Raw genomic sequence first — 15,232 nt, 5'->3', positions numbered from 1 at the left:
GTTTTTATTAAAACCTTTCTGAGCTCTTCCATGGCCTAACACAAATTCATATTTTTCTTTGAGGTTTTGGATGCAGGAATTTTGACTTTGTTGTCTTCTTCTGAGTGTGTGTTTTGATCACCATAGGAAGTTTCTATGGTCAGAATTTTTTTTCTGTTGTTTGTTCATTTTCCCAGCCTATTTCTTTTTCTTGATTCTTAACTATATGCTAAAGTGGGTCTCTCTTCCGAAGTGGAGAGGGCACTATCCCAAACTTTAGGGTTTTTTTTTTGTGCAGTTGTTTTCATAGTTAATTCTAGGGACCTGTAATTTTTTGGTTTTTCCAATGTGGTATGATCTAGGCCAGGGGTGGGGAACCATGACCTCAAGGCCACATGTGGCTTTCTAGGTCCTCAATTGTGGCCCTTTGACTGAATCCAAACTGCACATAACAAACCCCCTTAATAAAAGGATTTGTCCCCTGTAAAACTTGGACTGAATCAAAAGGTCCCATCCATGGACCTAGAAGGTCACATGTGGCCTCAAGGCCATAGGTTCCCCACCCCTGATCTAGGCAGAAGTGTTTTTCCTACTTTCCTGTACTGTGCACTATGAGTGACCACAAGTACTCTTTCCATTCTGCGACGGTGACCAGGGTCCCTGCTCCCTTGTGGCTGTGAGCTTTAGTGTGCTAGTACTCTTGCTTGCCCTGGGACTGAGACCCAGGACTGTAATCCATATCTAAGCAATGCAACAGAGTCCTGTCCCTGGTACCAGCAAAGGGACCCCTATAAATCTCCTTCTGACCAGTTGCCCAACCCCCTTACTGTCTGTGGGCTGGGAGGTCTAAAAACTGTCACTGTTGCCACTGATTCAGTTAGCCCAAGGCCTGCTCCAGGTTTCCTGGGGCCCAGTCTGCACTAGTGCAATCTGCACTGGACTGTGCTCCTCTCTCATCCTAGTGCACCCTGCCAACCTGTTAAGTTGTCTTGGGCTGAAAAATTGCTTCACTCCATCTTTTTGTGGGTTCAGCCTCTCTAGAATTTGTTTAAAGTCATTATTTAATGTATTTGGAGAGGTTTGGGTGAGATTCCTGGTGAGTCCCTGCCTTTACTCCACCATCTTGGCTCTGCCTAACCCCATGCCCCCTTTTTAAGCAATGTAATTTTATTAGTGTTATGAGTTCCCAGTGCAAATGTGGGAACTCACATTCCATTTATATAGGCAACTCCAGGATGAGAAAATTTCTTAGACCAGTGCAGATAAGCACCTATTCTGTAATTATAGTCTTTATTTCTTTAAAAAATTAATAGTATATTTTAAAAATTTAAGCTCCAAATTTTCTTCCTTCCTAAAGTGTCTCTCCCATTCATTGAGAAGGCAAGCAATTTGATACCCATCATACATATGACATACGTTCTTAGAGAGATTACTTGACCAAGGACAAGCAACCAATGTGTATATCAAAAGTAGGACTTGAAACAAAGTTTTCCTGATTCTGAGGCCAGATTTCTATTTCTCAATCTACTATGTCATACTACCTAGAAACACACATGCACTCTTGCTGATAAACATATACCCAGAGACTAACTCAATTGGATGTATATGCAATAGTATATCACAATTAAACTTGATATTGGAACATTGAACAAAAGTTCAAGTTGTCATTTAAATACTGATGATTACTCTTTGAGTATGTCCATTCAATTAACACTCTTTCAACCATCCTGTTATTTATCCTATTCACTGCAATTTGTCCTTAAGAACAGACCTTGAGTCTGAATGAAAATTAGGCAAGATCTTCCATAAGCTTACTTCCAGAAACCCACCTATAAAGGGAATGAATTTAATTTGGTATAAACCATTCTTAATAAAGTCATCCAGGCTCTTTGTGGTTGGAATTTTTTCATGTACCTATGTTATTTGAGACAGTGGCCTCCTTGTTTATTTTGAGCATTAAATCATTGTGGAAGCTAATAAATCTCAGATACTCAAACATTTGGGAATGAACTGTTAATGGAATTAATTACTTCCCATATAACCCTTGGGGCTACCACAAAGTACAGATATTAAATTTCACTCTGAGTAATATAATTAATGACAATAGACAGATCAATGCATCTACCTCAAGTTGCCTGGTATGTGCAGCTGTGTAGACAGAGATCAATAAGCCAGCTGTGTTCATAAAATGCATATAAGTCAATCTTCTTTTTGAAGTTTATCCTTCAAAAATAAAAGCTGACAAAGATCACCATCATCTCCAGCCCATACACATCACTTTGTCTTAACTAGTACTTATACTATCTAAGACAGTACTGGCTTTCAGACTTAGAAACAAAGCAAAATTGAATCACATAATTAGTCAAATGCTAAATTGGAAGTTCCAGTCATTGTAAGATCTACATGAATATTGGATAACTTCCTTTTTCAATGTATCTGTAATAATGGCAAAATATAATAATGAAATATTGGTTAGCATGCATATGGTGCTTTAATGTTTGTTTATCTATATTTGTTTATCTAGATAAAAATGAAGACATCAATTAATCACCTCTTGTTCTTTTCGATGAAGAATTCTTTCTATTGTATAACCACTTAAGAATAAAAAGATGGCAAATATTTGAAAGTCTGTCATGTACCATGAGAGAATGGTACTTTCAGGACAACTATAAATGTATATCCATTATGTTAAAGATATGATGGATGATAATTTCACTGATCAAATCAAAGTTCTGATAGAATTGAATAAAAACATTTTCTCCTCAAGGTAATTTTCAATATCGAATCTCTTCTGAAATTATTCTAGCATAGGATAAGTTTTTGATTGAGTCTATTTTGAATTCAAGAAACAATAATGTAGCTCAACTAAACCATCATTCTAGTATGAGACTGGACAGTAAGACCAGGATGACATCTCAGACTGATGTTGTTAGGAGTGTTGGATGAGATCACAATTTTGCTTCCAAATCTAATCTGATTATCTGGAATCAGAAAGACTGGTATGATCAAGTAACAATCCCATTTTCTTTGGTTACCCCATGTTTATGTTTTTCAGAGGCAATTCAGCAAGAGCTAGAAATGAAGAGAAACTTTGAATTTTCCTGGACTCAATTATATTAGATAGTTTTTAAGAGGTTGCAAATATACTGTAAAGGCCACCTGTTGAATTATTTACAAAATCTGGTTTTTTTGCCATTTGAAAAAAGTATTTTTTCTTATGTATCTACATCTTGTAGCCTTGAAGTAATCATTGATTCTTTTTTTAAAAATGATAAATATTTTTGACATTTTTATTACTGTTGTCACTTTCCTAGACCTCTGAACTTCCTCCACAGACTCTTCCCTTATAAGAAAATATATAAAGTTACTCAAAGCAGTGACTATATCTGACAATATATTTCTTGCTCTATACCTAGAATCTATTCTCTCCCTTAACATGCCAAATTGAGTTAGTTGACAAGTCTTCAATTTTACCATAACAAAATAGTCACAAACCTAAATCACACCCTAAGCATCTCTTTCCTAGACAAATTTTATAGCCTCCTATTTGTTCTCCCTGATTTTTGTGTCTTTCCTCTACAATTTAAAACACACCATTGCTAAGATATCATTCTAAGGTACAGCTATGACCATATCCTCTCTTGCTCACAAGCTTCTTTATTCATCACTGAATTTAGGTTACAGCACATAATACTTACTGTGGCATTTAAGACTCCATAATCTGTCAATACATTTTTTTTTTCAGCTTAACTGCATATAACTCTCCTTCAAAGACTTTATGGTCCAACCAAACAGGAATGTCAAAAATGTATTGAGTTCAATATTCTCCTGCCTCTGTGCATATACTCAATTACAAAGCTGCACCAGATTCTCCCATCTCTGCCTCTCAGAATCCTTTTTCTTCCTGCAAGACTTCACTCAAGTGGCATCTTCCCAATGGAGTCTTTCATTGCTGTTGCTCTCTTCTTCTCTCAGTTTTCTGGGTACTCTACTCATTTGTGTGTACTTTTCGTCTCTGTGATAGAACATAATTTTTTTGAGAGAAAAGACTGTCTTATTTTTACCTGCAGATCCCCAGGACCCAGCATAGTAGTTTGTATATACTACCTACATATTCCTGGAATTTCATCAAATTGAACTAAATTACGTGATTCTATTAGGGAATTTTTCTCCAGAAATTTGCTATACATGGTCCAGTAAGAAAAAAAAAAGATTAAAGATAGCCATTATCTGTAATATATTATTATGCTAGATATTAATGTTATATCCACATATCACATATTAATATTATAAATAATATATATGAAATTAAATGGTAATTTGTTCTTAGCATTCCATTTTTGCATTCTATGTCAGATGCATAGTTATTTTAACAAACAATTGACATACTGAATTGTGATTGCTGATAAAGTATGAATATTGTGTAATCATTATGCACAGGCACATGATTTTCAAGTACTTTGCCAACTTTTTCTTTCATGTAAACAACACTATATTTCTTCTACTTCTACTTCTTAGGAAATGTCATTGTTGATGTTCAGAAGTGTCACAAAACTGCAATAAAGTTCCATTTATTGGTTGAGATATATGTCACCAAAGGCCAATAAAATAAAATCAACTTGAATTTGAAATGTTTTCTATTAAATTAACAGTTTGTATGCCATAATGTGTGTATTATTTGTTACCAACTTTGAAGACACCAGAAGAAGTTAAGGCAGATTTTCTCAAGGAATAATTTGGATCATTTGGATACAACCAAGTGCATAAAAAACAGGCATTGATAAATTGCAACATTGTGTTAAAGAGAATAAAGTTCCCAGACGTGTAGAACATATCTCCAGAGAATTAAACAAATGGCAAGAGAATGTGGATCAATGTGTAAGGAGTCTAACACTAAACCATATAAATCTTCAACTGAAAGAAATAGCAAAGCAGAACTGGATACACTATAATTGTAATGATTAAGGATAGCCAATGTTTAAAAAATGTGAAAATGTTCCTCCCTCTCTTCTTTGAAGAGGTGAGGTACTAGGTTGGAACTTTGTATATGCTATCAGGGTCAGTTGATGGCTTGGTTTAATTTGCTGAACTTTTTCCCCCTCTTTTTTCATTCTTTATTGCAAGGGATGATCTTCTGGCTAGTGCAGTGAGGAGAGATATATTCAGAAATATGGGTGATAAACAGATGGTAGCAATAAAAATTGAAAAAAATGCTTACCATGATTTATTTTGACTATAATATGAGATTTTTTGTATAATTAGTAAGAGCATGTTTGTCCATTAATAAATAATTGATTAGACAATAATGGAAATGAATGGAGTCCTCACCAAGAATTTCTATACATTTAGCAAAATACTATACTGTCTCTCAAAGTGGCATATTTCAACTTTCTTCTTTGCTGAAAATATCAACTGTGAAATTTCCTGTGTAAGCAGTAAATTATCAAGACTACACTGCAGACCAATTTTAGAAATAGCTAATCAAAGGCCATAAATTTCCCATTTGGGTGTGAGCTTGTGGTGGGGAGATCTAATGAGAATTGTTGATAGACACTCACTGTCCCAATTTCCTGCTTCATCAGAGCGTGTAACTGAAGTGAAGACTGATATCTTCGTCACCAGCTTTGGACCCGTCTCAGACCATGATATGGTGAGTGACACTGCAGCTCTGCATTTATTGATGTGGCTTCTTTTTAAAAAATTCCTTAGAGATGGGGGAAGGGGGAAGAAAACTTAGAGCATGAGGACTAGGTTTCAGTAGCTTGATACAAGCATCTATTTTTAAACTTTTCACCTCCCCCAAAATGCCAAGCTATATAGTCAGTGATTGTTCTTAGCAATGGCTGCATTCAAGGGTATTTAAATTATCAGCTTCTGTGATTTCAATAAAGAATTATAGGATATGCATACTATACTATGGCATACTGAAAAAAAAATGCCAGCCACTTAATCCTTTAGAATATTACAGTGCTCATTTTCAAATCACAACATGGTTCTGGTTGCTGGATTGCTAGGAAAAGAATAAGTTATTAACTTTAGTTTTGGTAAAGAAGACGATGTTGATTAAAGGATGATGAGTTCTGATGCACCTAGATTATAGCCTGGTATCTAACAATAATCAAAAGCGAAGTTGATGAAACTACTCTGGACAGAAAAAAAAATAAGAATGTAACCAGTGAACATTTGATAAAAGAGGAGGCAGAGAGCAGTACAAGATTTTGTACCAAGGAGAAACCAATGCATCAACTGTGACGGGGACTGTTGAGAGTAAATTCATGAATGAGAAGCAAATGGAGACAGGTATGTGATTTTTCACAACCCCATTTACATTAATTATATATATATTCTTCATTCTAGTCAAAGCTGGAACTATTTTTTAAGCCAAGTGCGTATTGTAAAGCACATACAAAGGGAACTTGAGAACTCATTTGTGGAATTCTACCTGGAAAATATTCTTCTACCTATGACCAAAGAATAGTTGGCTTCTCATGGGGCAAAATTGTCTTCTTCAATCAGTCACAAGTCTTTGGAATCACAGTGCATGGAATATTGAGGGAAAGAAAGAGACACTCATATATTAGCAAACTAGTTTAGTTAAATCAGGTCTAGTGTTCAATTGACGACAGATTGCCCTCACAATTGGAATTAGAATGTACTCTCAAATTTCTTTGTTTGGTACCAAAATTCTTGCTATGACCAAGCCGCAGGATAAAGCAGTTTCCCATAGAGTCCCTGGAGGCACGCAATGAGATTAATTTTTAAGAAGGATCTATAATCTAGATCTGTGATCTAGTTTCTAAAATGTCTGTTTGTTCATCTTAACACAGTGCGTGCAGTGCTGCTTCTAGCATCAGCCTAAGTACTAGAAATAGGGCAAAATGCTACTGTCTTTATCTAATAATAACCTTATTAATAGGTCAAATTCAGTTTTTAAAAATTACTTTTTTAAAGTTAGCAGCAAAACAAGCAATGTATAAAGGAATGAATTTTAAAAGGTCACTTTTGCAGCTATATTCATTTCTCATGTAACTCATGTTATCTATCAGTTCACCTTATTGGTCAGATAAAAAAGGCATTCTGTTAAAAAATTTTGCCCATATAATCATCACAATCTTCTTAAAATACCATCTCCATCTTATCCTCCCTCTATTTAAGAAACCATGATTATACCCAAATGAATAATAGACCCATTCCAAACTCCTTGTCTTGAAAATTCAAGACCCTTCATCTAATTTTATCTTCTCTCCTCAGCATTATTTCTCACCACAAACCCAACACAAACCTTTTAATCCCATTTGGGCTGTATCTACATTGTCATGCACCAAAACCATGTTTATTGCTGTGTACATGCTGTTGTCCATTCCTTTCTACCTATGTAAGTTCCTTTCTATTTCTCCTCATCGATTCAAACTCTATTCTTCCTTCATGATTTAGCCCTAGACTGGCCAATTCCAGGCTTGAATTCTGAGGACTTAGCACATAATTTAATGCTTGAGTACGCATATCATATTCTACTTTTTTCTTAAGTAGTTTCAAATCTATGTCTCTTCTCTTCAGCTACATTAGATGTCAGAAACCAAACTCTTTTTCTATCTTTCTCCTCTGAGCCTTACAAAGCCCAGTTCCTACAATAGGCTGAACATAGAGGGAAACTTGATAAATATTCATTTATTTTGTAACTTAGGTGTGAGGTCTTATATTTATGTCTTGCCATACCTCAAAACCTCCAACCAGTATTATCTTTTAATGCTATTTATATGTTAGCCTTTCTAGGCAGGTAGGTGCTATAGTGCAGTGATCTCAATCTCAAAAAGAAATAGATCCCTGCAGACCACATAATGACTTAGAAAACTACAAATCAACATTATGCATGTCATATTGAATTTTTATGTATTTTGTTAAACAGTTCCAATTCCATTTTAATTTGTTTCCATCAGTGCTCTGGAGTTTTGCAGGCAGCTCGCCTGTGGGCTGTGAGTTTAACATCTCTAGTGCAATAGTCCTGCAATCAGGAAGACCTCAGTTTAGAAACTTTAAAGTAGTAGCTAGATTCTAGCTATTAATTATATTATTTTAAAATGATGCTATTTTTTCAGTTGCTCAAATTATATGGGACAGGGACTTTGAGACTCACTTTTTAGGAATGAGGATAGGTTGTATTGTTACCCACAGTCTGTTAGTAACCATCCTTTGTACACAATATCGTAAATTTTTTAAACAGAATTTTTTTGATGAAGGTTTTATACAGCCCCATACACACATTTATTTTGAACTTAGATTAATGGTGCCTCTTAGAAATATGGCATACAATGTGATTTTAATGCTTTACAGCCTATAGCTCTTCAATTGTCCCATTAACCTCATACACTCTTGTTAAACATCAGAAGTACTGAAGTGGGTGGGCCAAGTCAAGGGAAGTCTGTCCTGTTTTGTGTATTTAAAGCCAGAAAATGACTAATATTCCTCCTTAGACAGCTGAGCAATTAACCATAGGTTTGCGATCAATTTGCCACATGTAGTTAGTGGTGAATATGTAGTAAAATACAGTCTGAGCAGCTAAATCATTTGATCATCGTTGGAGTGACATCATGGAGAATCCAGCCAAGACATTCATTCAGTGGTAAGCAACAAACCTCAGAGTAATGGGACTGTTCTGGAAATCCAATCAAGACAGAATGTCACAGCCCAAATGAAACTATTTTTAACTAAGGAAAAAAAAAAACTCTCCTATATATTTCCATGAGAAGCTGATTTCTAAAAATTTATCATAAAACCAAGGCAGCCTGCTTTCATTTGGGACAAAAACAATTAGGACAGCTCCTTGAAATTATTTTATAAGCCACTAAATGGTAATCAGGAAGCCAATTCCCAGAGCCCTGGCCTCAGACAGAAATATTCAGAGAGCTCCATCAAATGAAGTCGTTTTTTCCATAGTGTTTAAAATGTATTATGTAGAAGAACACAGATGAGAATAGAAGTTACATGCTGGAATGCTGAAATAATTACAGTATTTATTTAGAATCATAAAGGATTTTACTCTATGTCTACAAAGTAAGGTGATATTTTTCTAGGACACATTCCATAAAACAAGATTTCTTGGTGAGAAATTCCATCCAGTTACGTGGGCTGAAACTGTGAAGCTTAATGTGGGCTTCTTGGCATTCCATCTTTGTCTGCAGTTCTCTTGCATACCCTTCCTGTTACCACCTTCTCTCCTCCTCATCACCCTCTTTCCTGCCAGCAACCTTCTTTTACTGCTCTAAACAAAATGGATTTTTTCCTACTCAACATTTTTAAAAATCTGCTATGCATTCTCAAATACGCAGGTATATAATGCATATGTATATGTATGTGCATATACATATGAAGTTGTGAGGGTCAAAATGTGAAAAGAAAAGTTTGTAAAGTTAGGAATTATAGAATAGTAGCACAGTAGCAATATTTTCACTTAGCTTTGAAAAATCTGAAAAGATATTGACATAAAGACTGAACAGAAGCCTGTAATCAACTGCTTCTTTAAGTGCTGTCAAATTACTGGATCTAGACTTCAAATCTCTAAGCCTCAGTTTCCTCATCAGTAAAATGTTGAGACTGAACTCCAAAACCAGCTCTGATAGTCTTTTCTACTGTGTCAGAATTCTTGGATCACCAGTGACCGACATACAGATAATATATTCAGGCCTTCTGATGGAGTCTCAAAAGTCAATTTAAAGAGTGTTGTCTATTCATAGATAATGTGAGAGATATTACCTAAAATGCCTAATTACCACTATTATTACTACAACTACTAGTACTACTATTAAATCAAGAAATATTTATTTACATGCATATGTGTGAGGCAGGATGATATAATGTATAGATAACTAAACTCTGAATAAAGACTTCCAGAGTTCAAGTCCTGCCTTTTATACATATTGTCTGTTTGACCCCAAGTAAGTCATTTAACCTCCCAGTGCCCCAGGCAAAATTCTGTTTTTTTCCCCCCCAGCTTTCTCAAACTTTATTCCCCTCTATGTACTCTGTGATGGAATGACAATAGCCTCTTTGCTGTTCTCACACAAGACACTGCATATCCTGCCTCTGGTCATTTTCACTGCCTATTCCACATGCCTAGAGGCTCTCCTTCCTCATTGCTGCCTCCTTGTTTCCCTGGCTTCCTTCAAATTTCTGCTAACGTTTCACTGTGTTCAAAAAGCCTTTCCCAGTCCTTCTTAATCTTAGAGATTCATCTCCCATATCTAGTTCTGGTGCTTAACTATATAAACACATATCTATATCTATATCTATATCTATACACATATCTTATTTGTACGTAGTGATTTAATTATTTACATGTTGTCTCCTGCATTAGATTGTGAACTCCTTAAGGACAAGGGCTAGTTTTTTGCCTTTCATTTTATCTCCAACTCTTTGACCAAGAGCCTGGCACTTAGTAACTTATTAATAAATGGTAAGGTGACTATCAGATTTAAGTTACAGAGAAGTGGTCTATGTACATTAGTAAATAAAGCTCCTGGTGATCCCCACACCATTAAAATTGCAAATATAGTTTAAAAATAGCGTAGGAAAATTAGAACTTATTACATGTCCTAGGGGTGTTTTATCATGTCTTTTTTGTTCGCAGTTTATACAGATTGGATAACTCTCCCTCTTTGACCACTGTATCTTTATAGTGACATTGGAAACTTTTAATTTTAGCCATCATGATTTTAGGTAATTTGTCTGTGATCATTCATTTCCATAAGTATCTGAGGAAGGATTTAAACCCGTATCTCTGCTGACTCCCAAGTCTAGGACTTTTACCTTTACACAATTGCTTTTACATCACAATAATGATATCGTCATTCCTTTGTTCTTTCTGGGTCCTGTAGACTGAAGTATTCATAGTGAAACACCTTAACATAGTCAAAGACAGGTATTGCTTTGTTTTGTATTGAGAAAGAAAAATGAGAAAAAGGAAAACTTATTTGTAGCATCCTTTATATTTGGCTCTTTAATGAGGAAGCAGACAATTTACACAGCACCATGGTGTTTCTTGGGTTGCCTACATTCCGCTTTGGGAAATGCTAATATTGGTGTTCATGAAGGATGTTTAAGGGCAAGACTTTTAGTTCTAAATTCAGCATGAGGATAGCAAATACTGTAAGGGGACATTAACCTTTTCAGTTTCAAGTACTGGTAAGTCCTATTGCTTGTTTGAGGATTAATAGATGTTTGGTTCTAGCTACTGTCAAGTAAAATGGAATGTTTGTTCAAATATATTCTAAGGTGGCCTCATATGGTAAAGAATGATAATGAGCTTCTCACATTACTTTTACATACATATATCTTATGTATCTCACAGATATCTTTTGTTTATTGAACAATAAACTAGCAGACAGAGGTCTTCCTTTCCTCCAAGTCCTCCATATCTTTTTCCACATACAGACACTAGTTTGATAGGGAATAAAATGTATTTTCCCACTGAGTAGAGAATGAAAAGGAACAAAAGTAAAATTGTAGCAGAGATGAGGCTTGAAATAATAGTGCAATAGCACTTCATATGTCTAGAATGATTTAGTTGTTGACCTAACAAAGGAATGGCTAAAATAAAAATCTGAAAATCCCCTCCAAGTTTATTATTTCATATTTAATGCTTGTCTTTGTTTTAATATCTATTTCTTTGAAAGAATGATTTATAAAGAGCCAATGCACTAAGTGGCTAGTGTGTTGGATTTTGATTCAGGAAAAACTGGGCTTGAATTTTGTCATTCTAGTTAGCTGTGTGACTCCGGACAACTTACTTAATCTCTTGAACCTCAGTTTCTTCTTCTATTAAATGGGTGAATCAAAGAGTCCAAGCACATCCTTCACGTAATTTTTCAAAGATCAAATGAGATTATTTATATATTGCTGAATAGATCTTAAAGCCCAATATATGAGCAATATATACGCATATTATTATATTGCTCAATACAGTTTCCTGTTTTATTTTTTGCTGTTCTTTTTTAATACCATTTAAACAAACATCTCTTTCTTGTAGAGAAAGTTGTAACATCATCTATAGATGAATACAAAACAAATAGAAATATTGTAGTCCTCAGATATCACAGTTGATCTTTCTGTTATTGTTTTAATGAATAATTTCCCACTTTTCCTCCAATATAATTTCTTCTAATACAAGCATGCACAAGCAAAGCTACCAGTTAATATCATGATGATGACACCAATAATGTTTGATCACCAAAATAACAAAATTAAAATGAGCTTTCTCTGAAAAACTATAATAAAAACTGGTTATTCTTCAGTCTCGATGGTGTTTAAAAATCATAAGTTGTTTTGCAGTACAAAACATAGCCCATCAAACTTTTTAATTATTTTCCAAATTTGTTTAGGAATATACAATAGATGTATTTTTCCGCCAAAGCTGGAAGGATGAGAGACTCAAATTCAAAGGGCCTATGACTGTTCTTCGGTTAAATAACCTAATGGCAAGTAAAATTTGGACTCCTGATACCTTCTTTCACAATGGGAAGAAATCTGTGGCCCACAATATGACCATGCCAAACAAGCTGCTTCGCATTACCGAGGATGGTACCCTGCTGTATACCATGAGGTAAGAGCCAACTCTCTGGGCATCTACCAGTGAATATGTTTCTCTCCTGTCTCTATTATTCTACTTCCCATTGGAGCCAACCCACTTCAATTTAAAGTGTTTTCTATTTCCTTTGATTTTTCCCTTTACCTTGGTGTTTCTTAGATTTCTGCAACTTCACAAGATATGAATTCAATGTTGGTTTATAAGTAAAATGGTTACTAGAATGAAAGTATTACCTCTGATAAAGAAAGAGCAAAACAAAACAAAACAGAAAGGACATCTGAAAAATTAACGAATGACATAGGTAACAAGAACTGTATATTTTAAAGGACAGTTTAAAGTCATATTTATTGGTTGTAAGAAAAGAAAGTCTCCTTTACCTTTTGAAATCCTTCTGAGGAATCTCTGAAGACTGTAAATGGATGGAATACACGAACAAAAAACTCATTGCCCCCATTCCATTGACAACAAATAATGTACATACATAAACATTATTCATATAATCTGTACAATTTGTTTTAAGGGAAAATAAGCATTGGAAATTTTAAATCATAGAGAACTATGTTACTTATGAGAAAGCAATTGTTCCATTTACTGATAGCTTGAAAAGGGTTTTCTATTTGTGAATTAGCCCCAAATTTGGCAACTAGAGTCATGTAATTTCTCCCTTGATGTAAAAAGGTAATGAAAGCAAATTCTGTGCTCATTTGGCATGTTTTGTCATGGAGGTAGAATTATATTTTGCCTTTAGAGTACTGCCAATCCTGGATCTCCATTTACTGAGATTCAAAAATATTTGAAAAGCTGCTTTCGATATTAGTCCCAGCTGGCTTGAATTGGTGCAAGTGTGTGGGTTCCAATGTTAAAAAACACACAACAGAAAGAAAGAAATAGGGGGACAATTGGCCATGTGTGGGGAGATTTTGCCAAATATTCCAGACATGATCTGTTTATGTTCAAAATGCTGGCCTTAAAGCTTTGTTACTGGTTAACCAAATCCCGTGCTAATCTTTTCACTGCCCAGCTGTCAGTTTGCTGCTTTGGGATTTTTTGTATCTTTACCTTTTTTTCAAGATTGATCACTATGAATATGTGCAATTTTTCTCATTACAAAAAAAAAATAACTATGTTCCTTCTGTTAGCTAAATTTCTAACTGCCCTTTGCTAATTGATGATATTTGATTGCTCCAGGACATGATGCATCCTATTACCATTGTAATATCTTTGGAAGTTTGAAAGTAACCTTGAAAACTTAGTGACTATATTCATTGGTGCCATAATAATTTACTCTTTTAACTGAGGTTATGATGATCTCATGGTATTAGACATTCACAATCATTCTCTTCAAATGTATTAAAGACTCTGTGCCCTTCAAATATCAGTGGATAAGATAGGTTTGGGAAATACATGTAATTTCATTTAGTAGATTACACAAAGCCTAGGTATAAGTCAAAACACATTACAGGAAACTTCTTAGGTTATCTATTATCTTTTTTGTTGTTCTTAGTGAAAACTAAGGTTTAATAATTGCTTGAAACCATGTTCCCAAACAACAAAGATAATAGATTTGGGTTGAAGTCAAGTTTTCTTTTTTTTGTATGTTTTTCTCTGAATCAGGCAATTAACAGGTAAATAAAAAGGCTGGTTGTTCCTATTCACTGAGGTATCATGATCAGAACATCATTCTTGATTTACCCCAATAAATTACTGGATATATATTAATGTGTATGTGTGTATATATATATGTGTTTGGAGTTAAGGGAAATTTCTGAGGGCAGAAGTGGGGCAAAGATGTTATATCTAAATATTAAAGGGAATTGAAAGGCATCTCCAAGAAAATCAAAAGAGCTGAATGCAATTCTTCTTTCTGCTGACCCTCCCACTATGCCCCCAATACATGCACACTTGTACTTGCCTTTGTAAACCAATTAGTGCAAAGTGATCTCCAAATCATGAAACCATACTTTGTAAACTATACATAATGAGAAATTGGATGCTTTTCTCATGAAGGAATGGTGGTAGAAAACAAAAGACATTTATTGTTGTTATTTTAAAAAATTATTTGTTATATGTATATGCATATGTGTGTATGTGTGTGTGTGTGTGTGTAGTCATAGAGATAGCATGGTGTGGGTAGAACCACAAAGATCTCAGTTTAAGTTCCATGTCGTCATATACTGGCTATATGACCTTGGCCAAGTTACTTAACCTCTCCAGTCAGATCTATAAAAAAAAATACTTACTGACCTGCACTAGTAGAAGGAATTTCTTTATAAGGGATTCCTTTCATTAATAATATTGTAGGTCTAGTGTAAATACGTATATATATATATATGTATGTATGTATATGTATACATATATTATATATGTGTGTGATGATCTTTTTACATAAAATATGTATATACATATTTATCTTTATCTTTATATATCATTTATAAAGACATCTATCTGTCTCATCCTTTATTGCCTCATCACAGAATGCAGTATGGGAGTATCCCTAGGTTGTCAAAGTCTATGCCAAGTGAAGTGCAATCTCTGGCCATTTCTTCAGGGCTCAGTTCAAATCCCATCTTCTACAGAAGACCTTCCCCAGTTCCTCCAGCTACCAATGTCTTCCCTTTTGTGATTATCTTCTTCTTCTTCTTCTTCTTCTTCTTCTTCTTCTTCTTCTTCTTC

The 15,232-nt window shown here is 34.7% G+C and overlaps 1 protein-coding gene across 1 annotated transcript in view; it reads left to right on the top strand.

Annotated features, from left to right (window-relative positions):
- GABRA1 (gamma-aminobutyric acid type A receptor alpha1 subunit) overlaps positions 1 to 15,232 on the top strand; it is a 66,781-nt gene that overhangs the window by 16,286 nt on the left and 35,263 nt on the right. Inside the window, exons 3-4 of the mRNA XM_027841890.1 lie at positions 5,562 to 5,629; positions 12,354 to 12,574. Of these exons, the coding sequence (XP_027697691.1) occupies positions 5,562 to 5,629; positions 12,354 to 12,574 (289 nt within the window). The remainder of the gene's footprint in view (positions 1 to 5,561; positions 5,630 to 12,353; positions 12,575 to 15,232) is intronic.

This window comes from Vombatus ursinus, unplaced genomic scaffold (genome assembly GCF_900497805.2).
Source record: "Vombatus ursinus unplaced genomic scaffold, bare-nosed wombat genome assembly UNPS02014863.1, whole genome shotgun sequence".
Taxonomy (NCBI): Eukaryota; Metazoa; Chordata; class Mammalia; order Diprotodontia; family Vombatidae; genus Vombatus; species Vombatus ursinus.
Note: the sequence above shows the minus strand (reverse complement) of the source record. Positions and strands in the feature narration are given on the sequence as shown.